At 52.0% G+C, this 19,852-nt stretch overlaps 1 protein-coding gene across 2 annotated transcripts in view; it reads right to left on the bottom strand.

The window, feature by feature from the left end:
* The window catches only part of ASTN2 (astrotactin 2), a 277,000-nt gene that overhangs the window by 209,471 nt on the left and 47,677 nt on the right, over window positions 1-19,852 (bottom strand). For both annotated transcript variants that reach the window (XM_032130546.1, XM_032130547.1), the window contains exons 4-5: window positions 12,504-12,653; window positions 5,465-5,572 (exon numbers count right to left, since the gene is read on the bottom strand). In XM_032130546.1, coding sequence (XP_031986437.1) covers window positions 5,465-5,572; window positions 12,504-12,653 — 258 coding nt within the window. The remainder of the gene's footprint in view (window positions 1-5,464; window positions 5,573-12,503; window positions 12,654-19,852) is intronic.

Below are 19,852 nucleotides of genomic sequence, written 5' to 3'. Positions count from 1 at the left end.
TGACCACACAAGGAGGGGATGGACACAGGGCTGTCAGGAAAGGAGCAGCACCCCAAGTACAGACAGACAGCACCAGACACAGACAGACCCATTCTTCCTTCCTGCCACTGGAAGCAGCCCAAATTGACATGTTTGCTTTATCACCTTTTGTTTCCCACTTGATTCCCAACTGCATCTCCCCCAGTCTGAAGGCGAATCAAGCCTAAGGCAGAGCAGGGGGGCAATTCCCTGAGGAGTATGGAAGAGTTGGGGGGGATGCCCTGCCTGCAGCATTCACTCAGCTCCAGCGAGGCCAGAAGCACCAGCAAAGAAAGCAGTACCCAAATTTTATTCTGCACTTCGTTTAGTTGCCTATGAAATAACAAGCGCCAGATGCCTCTGGAGATGGGAGAGGATCAAAGCAAAGCTTCCTCATATGTAGCAGACTCCGAATACCTAATATTGCCTTATAAAAGGCCTTGTTTTAAACACCAAATACAGAGGCAGATCAAAGCTCAGCTTCTCATTTCTCTAACAGCCCTCAGAAGGCTCCGCCAGCCAGCCCAGCACACACGCACACGGGGCTGACACCAATCCAAGGTACATAATTGAACTCTGCTAATTTGTCAAACCCATCACCGCGTGCTATGGAAACAGCCAGGTGCCTTGTTCACAGAGACCTCAGCCAAGGAACATCCCAAAGCCATGCCCTCCCTTCCCTGGGGTGCTGGGGAGCTTGAACAACAGCTGTGCATGAAAACAGAGTGGGGTATTTCCCCCCTTCCTCTTTTAACAGGTGATGCCAGGAGGGGTGAAGTGATCCCAGACCCAAGTGTGGGGCAGCAGGCTCAGGGTGGTGCAGCTCGAGCTAAAGCAGATACCAGAGACAGCTTGAGGAGCAGCAGGCAGCTGAGGACAGTCCATGGGACACCCTGGGTGGGTGGACACTGCACAGGGTGCCCTCCAGCACATCTCAACCATCACAAGAACAAAAGCAGCCCTCTGCCTTTGCAGCCCCTGCTCTGCTTTGTGTCTGGGTTTCCAGCAGCTCGGTACCTGATCTCTGCTTGATGGGGGAGCGACACCAGCCCCACACTCTGGGGTTTGTCAGCACTCATGGGGACCTCCTGGCAGGTCCCAGGGGCTCAGATACAGGGGCTCCCAGTAGGTCCCAGAGGCTCAGACAATGACTAGGGTGCAAGGGAGGGCAGAGGGTCTGTGGGTCTCCAAGACAAATGGGCTTGGCAAGGCTCAGCCCCTCGGAGGGTCCCCATATGACACCATCACTTTCCCTGCCTCAGTTTCCCCCAACCCAGGAAGCTGAACAGCATCTGCTGCACATTTCTATGTTACAGAGCAGCTGCTCTGTGGTCTGAGAAAGCACAGGGAGGTGCAGGAGCCTCGCTTGTGCCTTCCCTCCAGCAAGGAGGGGCTCATTATACTCATGGAATCCTTAATGAGACGGGCAGGGAGCCTGATACAGCCTTGGAGTTAAAGCGCTGCTTCTTCCCCCCACATCTTTCACTGTTTGATCTCACCATCGGGCAGGTGCTGCCAGTGACCAGGCGAACTCGGGGCTGCACAGTCAGACCTGGAGCTGAATGTATTTTGCTGGGCACAAGGCAAACCTCACCCCAGAGCAAGAGGGATGGAGCAGGAGTGGGGTTTGTGCACAGGGCTCTGCCTCCTTGGTTTAGGGGGATTTTTGCTACTAATATTTTCCTCTCAAACTCAGAGTAGGATCCAACTGAACACATCCCACCCTGCTCCAGAGACAGGAACTAAGCATCAAAGCTTTGATATCGCCCCGATGGCCAGCGGGGGATGTGGATTCACATCTTTACAACACTGACAGGTTCTCTCTCACAGAGACTTCAGCGCTGGTGGAAGGTGTGATGACCGACAGCCCTGGAGACAAGAGCCATCTGTGCACCACAGGCAGCATGCAAGGAGCTGCCCACATTTCCTGGTACTCCCAGGGGAATGGGAAAGGGGAGAGCCAGCCCCCACAGCAAGCAGAGCCTTGGAGTGCGCAAACCTGTCGCAAACAGGTTGCAAGAAATTCTGATTTCTGGAAATCCTCGAGTCAGTGCTGAGGGTGAGCAGGAAGGAGCAAACCAGCCATCCCTGGCCCCAGCTGAGGGTCCCTCCAGCCTCTGAGCACAGAGTTGTGCACAGCCTGACAGCCTCTCTCAGGACTTGTTTTGCTTGGAAAAGCAGTCCCGACTCCAGCTCCCTTGAGACTGCATGCCACTGGAGCAGAGCTCACACTGATCCATCAAAGAGAAGTGGAGGGAGTGAGTACAGGCAGGGGACTGTGGCGAAGAGAAGGGATGTCTCATTGAAGATTTGGGTATGAATAGAGTACTTCTTGGCATAAGCCAGCAGTGCCTCTCCCAGCTCAAATCCCAGAGATGGGGCTGAGCGCAACAGCAAGGACCAAGATTCCACAGGAAGATCTCTGCTTTATTCCTCACACTCTACTCCCCTATAATTTCTCTGGAGACTTTCCAAAGACACAGTAACATCAGCGTAAGGGCACCCACAGACCTAGAAGCTGGGAATGTGAGTGGTGCAGCGTGCTGGGACCACAAAAGGTGCTGTCTCTTACTTTTCCATGTATTCCTGCCCTGAAAACCAGGTACCAGTGGGTCTGCTGCTCCTGAGCAAGCAGAACAAGCTCTCCCTTGCTCAGTACTGTCCTGTGCAAATGTCTCTCTAACATACCTTGCCAAAGCACTGCAGAACCTGCTGTCCTCCTTCTCCAGGAGACACAAGAGGCCACTAACCAAGCTCAGAGGAAAGCAGACCTGCACACCTCCTAAGTGGAAACTTCCCATCTCATCGTCTGGGATCAATGCCTTGACAGTACAAATAATTAGGCTCAATCCTGCAAAATCTTATCCGAGGAGAGAAACCCCAAGGAATCCCTCTCCTTGGACCTGATAACTATCTGAAGGCACCTGCAACGACATGCAAGCCTGGTGCAATCGATAGGGGAACATCTCTGTAAGAATTAACTGTATCTGACGACACATCCTTCTCTATTAGAGTTACGATCCTGTCCAATTATGGATCTTGGCTGAACTTGTAATTATGAGTTTGGAACTACGACTTCCCACTACGCTACTGCTTTGCTTCCATGAGGGAGAGGAGAGTCAATGAAAGGATAATGGAAAATTCCTTTCAAGGATGCAGCGATGGCCAAATTTATCTAGACAGGAGGGGAAGTACAATGGGGACTTTATGCAAGACAATTCCCTCAGTTAGCCCCCAGTGAACACGAACAAACCAGGTTCTCACAGCATTGCTCAAACACTGAGGCAGATCTAACAGCCAGCCCTGTGCGATGGCGCGAGGCAGCTCTGCCTCCTGTGTTCCCTTCAAACCCAGCCATCAAAGCTGCCCAGGTGAACAACAGCTTATTCACAGGGAAAGAAAGGAATTCTTCCCATTCATCCATTCCTTTATACTTGCCCTACAAGGAAGCTTAAACCAACAACCAAAAACCAACACAGATGTCAATAAAAATATCTTTGTACCCGGCATCCAGTATGAGCTTTTTTCAAGAGACTGACAGAGCACTTGACCTCAAGGGGAATGGCATCAAGGCAGCCTTGCAAAGATTTATCTGCCTCTCATTAAAACACAGTTTTCCATACCTTCCCTGTGCCCTATCACCCCTCTCCCTGGTGAAAGCTGAAAACCCCCAAACTTCAGTGACTTTTCCAAAGTACCCAAGTGCTGTCACACCCTGCCCAGTATCCCTGAATAAGTCACTGAAAAAGCTGCTCCAGCACTTGGGACATTTGATCCCTGCACCAGCAGTGTTTTGGGACAGTTTCTTTTGTCCCTGTTTGCAACACAACCAATTCCTTCCTTCTGTCACACAGGCGCGAAGATGATCAGAGGGATGGAACGCCTTTCCTATGAGGAAAAGCTCAGAGAGTTGGGATTGCTCAGCCTGGAGAAGGCTTAGGGGTGACCAAACTGCAGCCTTCCAGTACCTGAACAGAGCTGGAGAGAGACTTTGGAGAAGGGCATGGAATGACAGGACAAGGCGGAATGGCTTCAAACTGACAGAGGGCAGGGTTAGGAAGAATATTGGGAAGAAATTCTCGGCTGTGAGGGTGGGCAGGCCCTGGCTCAGGTTGCCCGGAGAAGCTGTGGCTGCCCCATCCCTGGAAGAGTCCAAGGCCAGGTTGGACAGGGCTTGGAGCAACCTGGGACAGTGGAAGGTGTCCCTGCCCACAGCAAGGGGTGGAACAAGGCGAGCCTTAAGGTCCCTTCAAACCCAAACCGTTCTGGGATTCTGATTCTATCATTTTCCCCTGAACGTTTGTACTGCAACAGGTAAGTAAGTCATGAATCCTCTCATCCTGTTCATCAAAAGCTCATTTTAAACACAGAGATGATTTTTTTTGGTTCTAAAACCAAAAAAGGAAAGAAAAAAAAACCCACCCAAACATGTAAAATTGAAGGCCCAGCCTTTGGGCAGGAACAACTGCAGCACACCCCTGTGCATGCGTGAGTTTATTCCCATGTGCAACCACCGAGCTGATCAGAGGTGTTGAGGTGATTTCACATTCAAATAAACGCACTGGAAGCATTTATGGGAATGGCTCATCATGGAAACAAATGGGGCTGTGTGCTGCTGCGGTGGGCACCAGCATCTATCTGGCTGCTGCGCTCTGCCGAGGCCCGGCTTCGTGCACAAAACAAATGGAGGGAGCAGACCCACTGTGCAATTTTTAAATTGCTTCCCAACGGAGTTATTTCCCGACAGTGATTTTTCAAACCCAGTAGCAGCAGCAGCAGCAGCAAAACTCGTCCTCTCCTCCACCAAACAGCTCGGGCTGAGAGTCCCAAACAAAACCGATCCGGCGTGATGTGACCAGAGGAAATGAGGACACTCATTTCAATCTGCAGATGATATTTCAGTTTCTCAGCTTCTCTAACTCACAAAAGAGCCTGAAGGGGCTTGGGTCTACAAATCCCTGCCCCAACCCTCATTTTGAATTTGTTCCTTTTAATTGCCTTTGTGCCAAGAGGAAGGCCGGGAAATTTTCATCCAACGGATGCTTTGCATGGGAAATAAAGGGCAGAAAACAGGAGTCTGGAGCAAGGAATTGCCAAGGTAACCATCCCTGACAGCTGTGCTGGTGCCAGGACGATGACAGACACAATCACTCCCTGCTGGTGCAGCTTTGGGGAAGTGCCAGGGCATGTGGAGGCTAACTGATATTAGAAACCATCAAAGAAACCCAGAACCTCAGCAACAACGCTGGGAAATGGGATTTATGGCTCCTGCATGGTGCTGCAGGACACAAACAGCACATCTTGGGATGTCCTTACCGCCACAGACTGGTGTGGCTGTCCTTTAGACTTGGGCAGTATTGGACACCACCACCCATGGGGACAGTCAAGGCGCTCAGCCATTTCCTTTCCTCCGACACCAGAGTGTAGTCACAGCGTCCTTTCGTACCTTTGCTTCGCCTCCGGCTCCGATACTGCTCCGTGTAGAAGGTGAGCTGGGTTTCATCGTCTGCCTCGGAGCCAGAGTTGCCTTTGGCACGTCCAAACCCGATCCCACCTGCAGGCAATAGAGAGGAAAAAATCAGCCCTGGCAGCTGGGATGCTCAGGAGCAGGTGGAGCCAGGAGCTCCTCAGCAGAGCTCAGGATCAGGCCAGCAACCCCCACTCCTTGCTAAGGTTCTTTGCTTGGGGTCACCAGTAGTGAGCAGGAACTTTTACCATTCATGGTTTCATCAAAAATCAAGACCCTACAGTGCCTATAGTGATGTGGATGTAAGAAAACACTTTCTTACCCTCAGAAATAAAAACACAAATGTATTTCAAGGGACTTACAAAGAAAACTCCCGAGCATGGCAGCTGCTCTCCCCAAGGACACCTACATGGTGAAATGCAGTGAATTTTAGGCATTTGCTTCAAAGCAAACCCAGCAAGGACAAGTGGTACAGGGGGAATACAGCACTTGGGAGGCACCCAGGACCCACCTGAGGGTCTTTGCTGCCCCTCAGCACCCAGTTTGGCCCATCTGCTCCCCCAGCTTGCTGTGACAGCCAGCAGCACAACCCTGCAGCGGTCAGGACCGACAGGAGCAGGGCTGGCCCGTGGCTCACCCGGCCTCCTCCTCTCCGGATACGGTGTGGGATGCAGCAGGAACCCAGCTGGCTTCCTCCCCAGACCCACCAAGGAGCGATGGATGCTTAAAAGGCACCACAGACTCTAATTGGCAGAAGTCCTTCAATCTTTGCAGAGCTTATAGCAAAGAGGCCTCTGGGGGTTGACAGTGGCCCTTTAAACTGCCATTAAAATATTTTACTGTTTTTAAAAAATCTTTTATTCTAGGCAGAAGCACAATTTCCCCATTTCTTGGCAGAAGAACAGAAAATGAGCGGTGCCTTCTGCCCTCTGAAATCCTTAATCACAGTGATGAGAGGTGGCTGGCAGGAGCCAGCGGGACGCCAGGAGCTCGGCACGTGGCTCCTGCCCTGGCCATGCCCTGACCTGGCCGAGCAGTGCCCTCCAGGGCAGTCTCAGCAGCGGGGCAGGAAGAGGCCCTGCCGGCTCCTTTGCTCCTGGAAGCAGCAGGAAGGGTCAGTGCTTGCACACAGCAGCATTCAGTGCTTGGACAGCGGGGCTGGAGGGTTTAAAGACCCCAAACCATAACCCACCATCAGCCCCTCCTCAGCCACAAACACCACAAAAAACATCCAGTGCCATGATGCACCCACACCAAGGGGTTTGAAAGGCACAGCGGAGTGGTAAGGCCAGTAAGGCTTATTTGCAAGAGTGAGGAAAATCTTAATTAACCTGGGCTTCTAAGGCAGGCCCTCGGGCAACCAGCCAGGGCTGCAGCCCTGCTGCACATCCCCTTCTCACTGAGCAGGGGCTGCCGCAGTGGCCGGGGCTGGGGGACAGACACCAGCTGTGGGAGGGTCCCCCCACTCCTGAGAGCCCAGCACAGCCCTCGCCCCTGCCCGGCAGAGGGACCTGGACGCTGCCTGTGCAGGTAGGACACGGCACGTCCCTCTGTCACCTTCCCACGCACCAGAGCTGGCCCCTTTTGCACAGGCAGATGGCTGGGGTGGACAGAGGCAGCGATGTGGCGCTCTCTGTGCTGTCAGAGCCCACTGAGGTGACCAGGCAGCTGGCACAGGCAGCAGCTGCTCCGCCAGCCACCGGCCCAGCCCCCTCCGGCCGCTCCGCGTTTGTGTGCCGGCTGCGTCTCCGTGATGGATGGAGCTGACATGTTAAATTACTCAGGCTGGATGTCTTCAGAGAGCTGGTGACAGCGATATTGCATTTTCTGATTACCCAGCACTGAGCAGGATGTATAAATACAGGAGTTGTGAGACCCAGCGCAGGTCCCCCGCCCGCAGCGGAAACGTCTCCTCTGACCCAACATGCAGTGCCAGAGGTTGGCCAGGAAACACCAGCCTGGGGCACACACACAGCTGCCAGGGATGTGCTTTTACACCTTCGTGGCATCCAGGATGCTGGAGCACATCTTGGTGGTGGTGCTGAGGATCTCAGGGCCCAGCTGAAGCAACCTGGAGGACGCAGGGACACTAATCCTCAAGTAATCCTGCCATGAACCTGATCTCATGTTTAACTGGCCCCAAAATCTGATCAAATCAGCCCAGTGAGACATTTACAAGTGGGGAGATGCCTCCTCTTCCGGATCCATAACCAGTCTTGGTCACAGGCTGCTCACCAGGGCATGGGGCTGACGATAATCACGATGGGGCCAAGGACACTCATGGCAGAGAGCACCCATGTGCAATTACTGATGAACAAGGACAGCACCCAGATAAAGCCAAGCAGTCCTGCCTGGTCAGCATTCCCTTTTCTCCAGAAACAGGGAGAAAACCACCAAGTATCAGGAAACAAAAAGATCCTAATCACTGCAATCGGTTACAAATTGGAATAAGATGCTTAAAAGGCAGAGAACAGGGGAACAGCAGCTTCTCAGAGCTGGGTACCTGTAATGCACTGGCAGCTCTCTCCAGCAGCTCCCACAGGGATGTACACCCTCTTTACACCCAGTTTACTCCTGCTTTTGAGACCGGAGAAAAACAGAGCTCCTCTTCCTCACCCCCCATCTTCTGCCCAGCTCGTTCGCCAGGCAGTGGGGCAGGAGGCAGGCAGGGAAGGGGAGCTCAAGGAAGATGCTCTTGTTTCTAATCCTGTTTGCAGATTTACAAGCTCATTAATCCCTTCAAATAGATCTCAGCTCAGCCAGGCGCCAGGGTAGGGCGCTTGTTCCGAGTGCAGCATTAATTTAGTGGGGAGCAAGGCGGGGTGCCAAGGCAAACACCTCGTTATTGTGCAATTAAAGATGGTCCCGCTAATGCTGAGTGGGGATAAAGAAATAAAATTCAGGAATCAGATTTATCCCCAAAGACTTTTTGTCAGCTGAAGCCATGTGTATGTTTTTAAAAGTGAGGTTTTTGTCATTACAGAGGAAATAAAAAGCAAACATGACATTTTTAATCCTTTCCCCGAAGCCAGAAGGTCACAGAATATCTCAAGGAAAGAACTATAGATGTAAAAGGAATCAAAACAGAGTTAAAATAAAGAAATAAGTGACAGCAGCTATTTGGATAACTCCTATCTGAGGCCCAGCTGACCTCAGACACTTAATCCCTCCAAGTTGGATGTTATAATAGAAGTGGGAGCTTGGTTTTGTCCCCAGCAGTGCCACCTTGGGTGACATCTTTGTGCATCCCTCTGCCCTGCAGCCACTATCAATGGAAAAAGGATTTTCTGCATCTTTTTCCTCCAGAAAAAGGCAAACACCTGTACATATCACAGAATTCAAGACCTACCATTTCCCTCATCGACCATGTTGGGTTCACCCCACTCCATGCTCACTCACCCCAGGCAATGCTGCCTGCTGGGTGTTCAGCAAGCCCCTCTGCTCCCAGGCTTCCCAGTAAAAACTGGATGAGGAATGCCCTCCCCAGCACAGCAGCGAGGTCCATGCACTAAGAGCTGGCAGGGCAATGCAATTAGCTAAGTGGAAATTTTCAGTTTAATTAATTTAACCCCAAGAAGAGCACCAGACAACTGAAAAAAAAACAACCCAAATGTGGTCAGAGAAAGGTAAATTAGATGCAGATTTAAGGAGGAAGAAAAACAATACACAAACATTTTCTTCTGAAACTTACCCAGTCAACCTCCCCCTCCCCAAAAAAAACCAAGCCAACAACAAACAAACAGAATAAAGATAAAATGCCCTTTAAAACTAAGTGCCTTGTGGCAGGGGTATGTTCACACATACTGGCTTCACCTGAGGAAAACTCTTCCTCCTCAGTGATCTCCCTTTTCCTTCTGTCTCTACCCAGAACACCCCACCAGTGCAGGCGGTGCCACGACCAGGTGACAGCTCCACTGTGAAAAACTGGGACCATGCTGATCCCAGACAGCAGCCCTTGCACAGCCTGAAGGGTTTTATTTCACCAAGGACCAGCTCAAAGAGCTGGACGTGATGTTTTGACTTGGGGGCAGTGAAAGGTCCCAGGTGAACCCCAGAAAAGCCTCACCAGCAAAATGCTCCACAGGTACCACAGGACAGTCAGACAGGGCAAGGTGGAAGCAGAGGTGTCCTGGCAAAAGCAGGGACCATGGATGAGCCCAGCTGAGCCTCAGCTCTCCTCCCTCAGGGAGATTTGGGTAACTCAGGGCACAGCCAAGACCTCCAAACCACGGGAACCGCAGCCCCAGTAAGCAGCACAGCCCGATGAACAGCACATCCTGTCTCAGGGGAAGGACCATTATGGGTTATTTCTTCCCAAATCCAGAGTGTTTTTAAAGCCCTGCCCCAGGAGAGGGCACCAGACCCCCTCTCTGCACACACCGGCCACCCCCGAGGCCACCTCCCAGCCCCAGGGCTGGGCACACAGGATGGTCCATCAGCCAAAGCCACACCCTCAGTCCCTGCTCCGCTGCCTCTCCCCGGGGCACTGCTGCCCGGTTCTGGGGCAGCCAGGTTGGGATGCTCCGGGGCTGCATTTCAGGATCAATAAACACTCTGGAATGCAGCATCCTTCCCTCCGGTGCTGCCAGCCCCCAGCAGAGACCTCTTCCTTCCAGCCCACCCCTCCCACACTCAGCTCTCTCCATCCTCGCTCTCCCTCAATTATTTATAAGCTCTGAATGTGCTTCACTCCATAGAAGTGCTTAGGGAGAAAGGTTGTATGAAAGAGGCATTAGACGAAATAAAGTTATATGGCACAGTAAATAGAGAGGGTGCTGTGGTTTGGTGGGTTTTTTTAAAGTCAATCTACTTGGGAGAACAGCACCTTTCCCAGCGCTGCTGGAAACACTCAGGGCAGAATCAGATTTAATGAGGAGCAATGGGCAGCAGCTTAAGCACACTCAGAGCGGGGAAGCGAAGCAAGGCAAAGTTTATCCCAGATTTGTTTCCCTTGGACTGGGGGTTGGGTTGTTCTCTGGCTTGGATGGTTTATCCCACCCTTCTGAAGGAGTAGCACTCGGAAACCCTTTCGGAGCGTTTCCGAAGAGGAGGAAATCCTTCTGCTGTGTGCAGTTCCTGCAGGGACAGCACTCCAGCTGTAGGGCTTTGATGAGGTTAAACATTAATTAAATCAAACCACAAGAAAATAATTACACACATGCATCCATCAGGCTGACTTGTCACTACCCAGAAACAAAGTTGGATGCAAACTCCATCAGCGGAACTGTCACGCGGCCGTTAGGAGGAAATGAATGTATCCCAAATGGACAATTTCATTTAGGGGGAGGAAAAAAAAGTCTTGTGGATTGCAATGGATTAATGAGGCAAAGAGTTTATGTTTGCAATTGGATGGAAAATGTAAACATCCTGAGTTGTGGTATCATTCTTTACCCTGGAGGGCTGTTCGCACTCCAGCCACTCGCCTGCCAGCGGCACAGGTAACCACAGGCTGTGAAAACAAAACCTCTGGCACAGGAGAGGCCAGGGAATGGGCAGGGAAAGGCATGGATCAGCTCAGCAGCAGCGCCCAGCCACCACCTCTACAAGCAAAAAAGACAAATTAAGAGGAAAAGAGGATGGGTGGGATGGGGCTGTGGGGAGCGAGGTCTCCACTGGAGATGTTGGGACTGCCTGGCTTTTTGGGGATTTCTGACCACTGAGAGCTTGAAATCTCTTTTTTAGGGTGTGCTGGTGAGGGATGCCTGTGGCTGGGGACACTGGGAGTCAGAGTCCCCCTCCTGAAGCCCTCAGGGTACATTCTACCTCGGGCTCCTCATTGCTTACTGGGTACAAAGCAATCTCATGTTCTCGTACTGAGGAAACCAGTGGGGAGAGATGGAGAGAGACCAAGGGTGCTCTTGTCCTGATATTCACTGACTGTTCCCGTGGTCACTAACATGCAGAGGAATCCTGGGGAGGTGGGAAATGGGGTGGGGATGTCTCCAGAGACTGGGGACAGGCTGGGCTGGCTCGGGGCCATGCTGTGCTCCCACACAGCCAGAGGCTCTGCCTGCAGCTGGGCACTGTGTCTCCTCCGAAGCTCAGCAGCAAGGATTAACTGACTTGTTCCATTAGTGACCAAAAAGCCTCTTACCTTCAGGCAGTTCAAAAATGAAATAAAAACAAGCCCAAAAAAAATGAGGCTGGAGCAGGGAATCAGGGAAACTTTCCCTGACAGTCCCCATGGACCCCAGAGCACCCACACCCACACTAAAATCCAGAGACATATATTTGAATAACTACTAGAAAACAAACCAAATAATTTAAACCAGTTAAAGAGTCAGAACATTTCCTTCACACTGAGTAAATAATTTATGGGCAGAGCTATAATAAAAAAAAGTCCTCTCCAGGCCTGTATCACAGGAAAATGTATCAGGAATAAAAGATCACATTTCAGACTCATAAATAAATGAAAAACAAAACCCAACAGTAAACAGAAAGAAAAGCATTTCCTTCCCAGCTCCCAGAGCTGACACAAAGACCCTCAGTGCACTGGGCAGATCATGGCCAAGGGACCTTCATCCCCATCATCCCTGAAGGGATCTGATGTCTCCGCCTCCTCCACAGATGGAAATCTGGACCCAAACCCTTGGCACAGCCTTTAGTGTGGTACAGCCTTTAGATCCATGAATGCTGCTCCCACCCTCTGTGTAGCTCCTAAAGCCCCTAAGCACTGGGAAAGCGGAAAGAAGAGAGGTTCCAGTGATGTGAGTTACAGCCAAAATGAATTTCACCCCTTCATGAAATGAAAACTTGACACGAAACTGTGATTCACTCCCACCTCAGCTAGCTGGGGCAGCTGACAGGGACTCTGGGCTTGCAGCAGAATCCCTTGGAGGGGACGCGACGTGACACAACTCACGGGCACCTCCACCAGACCACCCAGAGGATGCTGCATGGGGTTTGTCCCTCTCTCACCCCACCACAGAGGAGCTCTGGTGTCCCCACGCCCAGCAGCGAGGGTGAGGAGGCTCCCACCTTCCTCCCCAGCCAAGCTCCTCTGGCCATGGCCACCTACCTCGGGGCCGGCTGCGGCGTTTCCGTCTGCCCACGGAGGTGCTGCGCAGCGCGGGCTGCAGCTGCCCGATCTCGATGGGCGTGTTGGTGCGGAAGCTCTCCTTGAACTTCTGCATCAGGGACTCCACCGTCTCCTGCGTCACCTCGGGAGCTGCAACACCAGCAGAGGGGCTGTGGTTAGAAAAGAGCTGGGCCACCGTGTCCCCGCTGCCCATAAAATCCTTTCCTTGTGTAAGCCGGAGTCGAGTCCTGGGGCAGGAGCTCTGCCAACACCCTCTGGGGTCACCCAGGGACTCATCCAGCACTTTTCTGATCATACCAAAGCCACAGAAACTAGAAAATTACAAGTTTACAGAAATTGCCTTTTCTACCCTGCTTTCCAGCATTTTGGATTATTCCTTGCCTCTCCCCCATGTGCTCCTAAAAGCATCATGTCCTTACCCAAGTTACAGCCTGAAAGGTTCAAATCATACAACAGGGCACCGAGATGGCTTTGGGTCGGGTTTAACTCTACACCAGAAGCTCAGAATTGAACCCAAACCTTGGCAGTCTTTTAGGGCAGCAGGAACTCCCCAACAGGTGAGTTTGGGCTTATGGAAGGATGGGAAGGCTGGGGTGGGAGTCAGGCAAAGTGCAGCTGGCCCAGGAATGCTCTGAGCAGCAGCAGGATTCCTTGGGGTCTCCCAGAGGCTGCACTCACGTGCTTGGATGCAGCACCTGAGGTCAGGAAACAACTTCCTGCAATGCCCCATGGCATGTGCCACATCATGCTGATATTTAAGCAACTCCTCTCCTTGCTCTCACACACCCTCAATTCTGTAACGCCACAAAATTCCCCCAGAACTTCCGATGAAGCTCCCTACCCACCTGCACAAGGGGCAGTACCAGGAAACCATGAAACCACCCACAAAAAGCAAAGATGAGATTTGGGATCAAAAGGCCCGTCCTGCAGGACATGGAGGTCTCCCAGGTGCAACACTGGTTCGGCCTCTGTCAGCTCCTTAAATAAGCCCATTAGCAGAACATAACCTCTGTCCTATGTCCATTTCCGGAGTCACAAAGTCTCCTCAAGGAGCTACAGAAGCTCTCCCTGACTGCAGCATGGCTGTGTGGAGATGGCAGGGATCCCAGGTCCTACAGCCACCCCATACCCACTTGCAGAAGGGATAAGTGAGCACCCTGGAGCTCCCAGGCTGCCAGGAACTATGGGCTGGTGTAGCACCCCACAGCTCCTGGATCCAGAGACATCAGACGTGCACAATGCTCCTCAGGCACCCAGCAAGCTCAGGGTACAGAACTGCTCTGCACCACAGACACCAATTCCCTTCCCAGTGTGGTGCAGGGAATTTAGAGTTCAGCTGGAACAGAAGCTGGCCATGCAGGATGAGGATTTGCAATTCTAGGCAAGGATTTCACCTAAACACGGAGTCTGCAGCAGACTGCCCAACATCCAGCCATGCTGCAGGCAGCAGAGAGCCCTCAGCACCCAGTGCCACACCAGGCCATGGAGCAGGTCCCCTCCCTTCTCCCTAAATCTCACAGGTGATGAGGTGATGTCCTCAGCCTCCCCAGGGTGCTTTCCTACCCCTCTGGGCTCCAGAGATGGATCTGAAATCTGCCGGGGCCATTGGGAGAGGGAGAACCAGAGAGCAGATCAGGAGGGCTCAGGAAAGGATCCCACAACCCAGCACTGCCGTACTGCGAGACAGAGGGAGAGCATCCATCCATCCAGCCACACCAGGCAACAGAGAAACACGGGTCAAACCCACTGCCTGAGCTCAGCACCAAAAGTGGGAACCACTTCAGGAAAGCTCCAGAAAGGGAGGGAGCTAAGGGACCAGCTGTGTTACGCCTTTGAATTTTCCAGTACCAGGCTCCCCCTGGAACCACAGATCAAAGACAGAGCTCCCCAAAGCCCCTGACGTTTACAGCAGGTGCAGCTGAATCCTGCAGTGTCAGATGCCCCAGCAGGCAGCATCATGTGAAGAAAAAATATATCCAGAGCAGGGAAAGGTCTCCAAAGAGCATCCAGTCCCATCCCCACAGCACACATCCCACCCGAGGTGCCAGGGAAGGATGCTGTGGCAGCACCGGGGTGGCTCAGCCTCCTGCTGCCGTGTTCGCAGGGGGAAGCCCAACCCCGCAGCTCCCTCGCCCGGGAGCACGTGTGGCAGGGCCTCCCCTGAACAGATGGAGAGTTATCCAGACCTCGGGGCTGTGTGATACAGGACTCGTGGAGGTGGAGCAGGGAGCTCTGGAGTGGCTCGCATGGCTGAGGCTTATTTACCGAAAGGAGGCCAGGAGGAGAACACAGAGGGAGGAGGAGGAGGAGGAGGGGACCATGCCTGCAGCGAGCAGCGAGGTCACAGCAGGCTCATGGCCCCTGCTTGGCTGATGGGACCGTGGTGATTGTACCCATCTGGCCACCACGCTGGCACAGCCATCCCATGGCAGCTGCTCCCGCGCCTGTCAGTGGAGCAAGCGCCAAGAGGGGGGCAGTGGGGAGGAAGGGGGGTCCCTTGGCCACAGGCTATTTGGGATGATGCTGCAAATACTGCAGGAATTGGGAGCGAGGAGCTGGTGCATCTCACTGCTCTGCACAGCTCAGGTGTGCCAGCACATCGTTGGCTTCTCTGTGCCCCTGAGCTCAGGGGTTTGGAGAAAGGAAATGGGAAAGGGAAGCAGGAGGGATGAGAGAAAAGTAAAGCAGGGGGAAAAAAGAAAAAAAAAAAAGGGAAGGGAAGGGAAGGGAAGGGAAGGGAAGGGAAGGGAAGGGAAGGGAAGGGAAGGGAAGGGAAGGGAAGGGAAGGGAAGGGAAGGGAAGGGAAGGGAAGGAAGGGAAGGGAAGGGAAGGGAAGGGAAGGGAAGGGAAGGGAAGGGAAGGGAAGGGAAGGGAAGGGAAGGGAAGGGAAGGGAAGGGAAGGGAAGGGAAGGGAAGGGAAGGGAAGGGAAGGGAAGGGAAGGGAAGGGAAGGGAAGGGAAGGGAAGGGAAGGGAAGGGAAGGGGAAAGAAAAAAAAAAAAGAAAGTGGGGAAAATGAGAAATGAGAAAAGACCCTTGTTGACATGATCTCAGCAGGCAGAGTTTGGCATGGGTGGACAGCACAGAGAAAACCCTCAGTGACAAATGAAAGATAGCAGAGCTTCAACTGTGTGAGCATGAGGGGTGAAGGATGAAGGGAGAGCCCTTCATGCACTGCCAGCAGTGCCAAAAGGGAGAGAGAAGAGACCACTGCACCATAACAGAATGAGACAGCACTTGCTGGGCTGTTCAGCGCATCCACGAGAGACAGTCCACTGCAAACAAAACTGCCATCTGGGCCTTCCCACAGCAGCCCTCGGAGGTTTTAAGTGGTCAGAAAAGGATGAGAAGAAGCACTACTGTGGGGTAGACAGTGGCCTTAATAACTTGCTTTAACTACAGGCCAGCCGTGAATCGATCAGGCGGTCAGATTAGATGATCCTTGTAGATCACGTCCAACTGAACTATTCTAATCTACACACCCCTGCAAGCCCCCGTGGGCTGCCTGTGTCACACACGGGCTCAGCCAGCTGCTCCTGGCACCTCCACAGCACCCACACGCTGCTCCCTTCCCCGGCACGACACAGCCACATCAGCAGTGCCCAGGCACCAGCTCCTCCCAGCGCTGGCCGAACGTGACACATCTCAGAGGAGACAGGACTGTCCTCCCCTCGAGCAGAGCTTGCCAAACGCCTTCTCTCCCCTCCTCGGTTTCCAGGATAAATCCCCCCGGGCTACTGAGCTCACATCTTCGTCACCGAGCTGAGAGATTCTCCAGCCTGGCAGAGGTGGTGAGATCCACCCCGAGATTTGGCACAACGCTACCATCTCCATCTCCCCCCCGTTCCACAGTCAAGCCTTCAGCAGCACAACCACGCCAGGAGCAGGCTGGAGCAGGGGAATCACGAGGCTCTCCGGCCTCCACAAAGTCAGCTTCCCTCTCCAGCAGCTCTTTGAGGACACAGCTGAAGGTCACCCTACCTTTGCAAAGCACAGCACACATTCCTGACGAACACCTCCCTCCTGTCCACCCCCATATTCTATTTGAAAAGCCATTTGCTCTCCTTATGGCTCCCCTATTCATGTGTGCATCTCCCACAAAACAATTCCTACCCCGAGCCGTTCTCTCCTCCTTCCTTTCTGCTGGCACAAATTGCAGTGGGAAAATATGTTGTTTGGCTTAAAAATTACAACAACAACAACAAAAAAAGTAGTCATCAACTGAACAATATGAGCAACCTTTGGGTAAAAATACATTGCAATGGCGATGGGAAGCAGCAGCATTCTTTCCAGCCTTTGCAGGGCTCCCAGCACAGCCAGGAGAGCTGCAGCCTCCCAGACACACAGGATGGGTGCGGGGGGCTGTTCTGGGGAGATGCCACAACAAGGATCTCCCCATCCCCAGAGGGATTCCCCATATCAGAGTCCCAGACCTGGATCAGTGCAACCACCCACAAATCCTCTTTGAGAGATGAATTATTTGTGAGCCCCCACCAGCTGCCCTTGGATGTTGTCTCCAAGACATTCTCAAGGCACTACAAAACCCCTTTGACTATGCAACCTGTTCCCAGCCAGCAAAGTCAGGCAGTGATGGAAATACCCCACAGCTCTTGGAAAAAAGCTCTCAGCTTTGCTGAGGTGTTTTAGTCTTCAGACATGGCCTTGAGGACCCCGGTGGAGCAGCTTCTCCCCAAACCAGGCTCAAAGCCGGTGCTGCCATTGGGTGGTGGGAGAGCTGAGTAGTCCTACAGCTTGGGGTTTGCATCTTATTAAAACAGAATGGTGAGGTTTAAGGTCTGCAAAGGTGCCAGCTTCCTGAGCCTCGAAGTCTTTGGCTTAAAGGTTCTTTTCCTGGAGCCACAACCATCCCTGCTCTCTTCACACAACACTTGCACTCCCGCAGCTGCAGGAAGACAACTGGCAAGGCAACAGCAGCTTCTATCAGAGCTTCCCATGTGAGGGATGGACTAAAACATATTTCTATAAAATACAGCTTTTTAAGTATCTGGCTTTCCCATCCTTCTCTCTGATTTCTGGCTGTCAGAAGGCAAGTTATCGATCCCTCAGTATTAACAGTGGCCACAACGCTCCCAGAGTTTTAGGGAGAGGAATAACTCCAGAGCATCTCAAGAGCTGCTCGACTGAGCTTTCTGCAACAAGACAAACTCAATCAAGGATTAAATGGGAAAAGTTTGGGTGCAATTAGAAGTCAGGGTCAGGGGAGTTTTTACCTCCTGACCTGCATGGCCACGAGTAGGATGCAGCCCCCTCACCTCAGACACTGGCTCTTCTCAAAGACTCTCCTGCCCTTTCACTGACTTCTTCCAGTATCTTTCAAATAATCTGCTTTTTCTAGGTACAGGCCAGGGGACTCTCCTGGGAACCCCTGACATGGGCTCTAAAGGTCTAATACATCATCACGTCCCCAGCACGCCAGGGGAACACCAGGCACGTGCAACACAGTTTAATAATGCTATAATTGTTTCCTCCAAATCAACCCCCTGATATTCAGCAAGCTCATTTTGATGTTTCTAGATCAATATTTCAGAAATTTCTGTTCTACAAAGTATTTCAAGAAATTGACTTTCTGATCCTGTTTGGAACGAGCATACATTTCACAATACTGGAAGTTTTCCACATGGTGGAAACCCTGATTTCTCACCAGCTCTAAATAATGGGTGTTTGTTGCTTTTTGAAGCATGAAATAACTAAGGGTGTTTGTTCTGAGACTGGGATGTGGACTGATTTTACAGTGCCACCCTGAAGGTACTGAGCTCCACAAAGCACAGAGCTTTAGCAGCATAAAATTAGGTAATTACACTGATGCTGATGTGATGACAGTGGGAGAGATTTGTACAACAGCTTCGCAGGTACTCAGAGGAAAACACAACTGGAGAGCGACATCCTGCCACAGAGCACAGGGAGTATGGCAAAGGCAGGAGGAACACTGGGAACTTCACTTCTCCGTATGTTTCTCCAGCCACCAAACCTCTCTGGAGCAGGACAGCCTGTCCCCCTTTGGTCCCCTGACCTCCAGCAGTCCATGGCAAATGCCACGTGCAGCCACTGTGTCCAAGAAACACGGGAAAGCTGCTGGTTGCATTACACAACCAACTCAGGACACATATATATATATCTTTTATTTAAATACATATATACATATATACATATATCTCCATAGATATGCTTTTATTTAAATGTGTATCTCTCTCTATATACGGATATATATAAAAACATCAAAAGGAAGCGCAGATTACCACACATAACAACACGCTGGGGGGCGAAGCACTTCCTGCAATGCCTCCATATCCAAACCATACTTGGATGGACCCATCAGGGAAATGCCACCCATGGCACCGTGTGCTCTGTCACAGCTGGCCCCCAGCCCTGCCCTGCCACCACAGCACAAGGGAGGACCAATCCGTCTCCAAAAAGCCCTTTACAAAGTGGGGTTCTCACACACAGCAACAGAGGGAGAGAGGAGCCCAGGCACATTTTGAAAACAGCCTTGTATTCCATGTCGACTTTTTTCCTTTTTCTCTCTCCTGGCTCTTTTTGTTGAGTTTTAAAATAGAGTCTGTATACATTTTTTTAGCACAGCTATTGATACATAGCTATTAATACACCGCTATTAATACATTAATAGATTATTATATACATTAATAAATCTCTCACTGTAAAAATAGATCTTTGTACGCAAAAGTCTGATTTCAATTGCAAATTGGAGGGGGAGGGAAGCAGAAGAAGAGATAAAGTTTTATTCAAGATGTCTCCTTTGAAGGAAACTGAACAAATGTACTTTCCTCCTTCATATATTCATGAGATGACTGCTTCCCTACCCCGTTCTCCGCCACCCTCAGCTCCGGGCTCGGAGCCAGCACAGCCCTTATCTGGTACGAGGCAGGGAAAAAAAAGTCCTGATAGGATCAGAAGTTTTCAGTAGTTTAACAAATCGGGGAGAAAGTCTCCATTGGGTTCTAACAAAGCTTTAGGAGCGTGACGGGAAAGGGGATGCTGGGAAAGGATGGTGTGCAGTGGGAGGGGGATGGAGAGCAGCATCCTGCAGTGGGGACAGGGATTCCAGGGCACCCCAAAACCCTTCTGGACACGCACCCACTCTTTGCTTTTCTCCTTTATTGCCAAGCTTTGCCATTCCCCCCACCTGCAGAGAGCAGGAGAGAACATCTGCAGCTCCCATCCTCACTGCAGCTGGGTGAGCAGGAACTGGCAGGACCCCATCCCACCGGAAAGGGACGGGCAGAGCCCACGGCAGCACCCACCCAGCACCAGCTGCCCTGATCCTCCTTCATCCTCCCTCCAGTCACGGCGC

The sequence above is a fragment of the Corvus moneduloides genome, chromosome 21 (genome assembly GCF_009650955.1).
Source record: "Corvus moneduloides isolate bCorMon1 chromosome 21, bCorMon1.pri, whole genome shotgun sequence".
NCBI lineage: Eukaryota > Metazoa > Chordata > Aves > Passeriformes > Corvidae > Corvus > Corvus moneduloides.
Note: the sequence above shows the minus strand (reverse complement) of the source record. Positions and strands in the feature narration are given on the sequence as shown.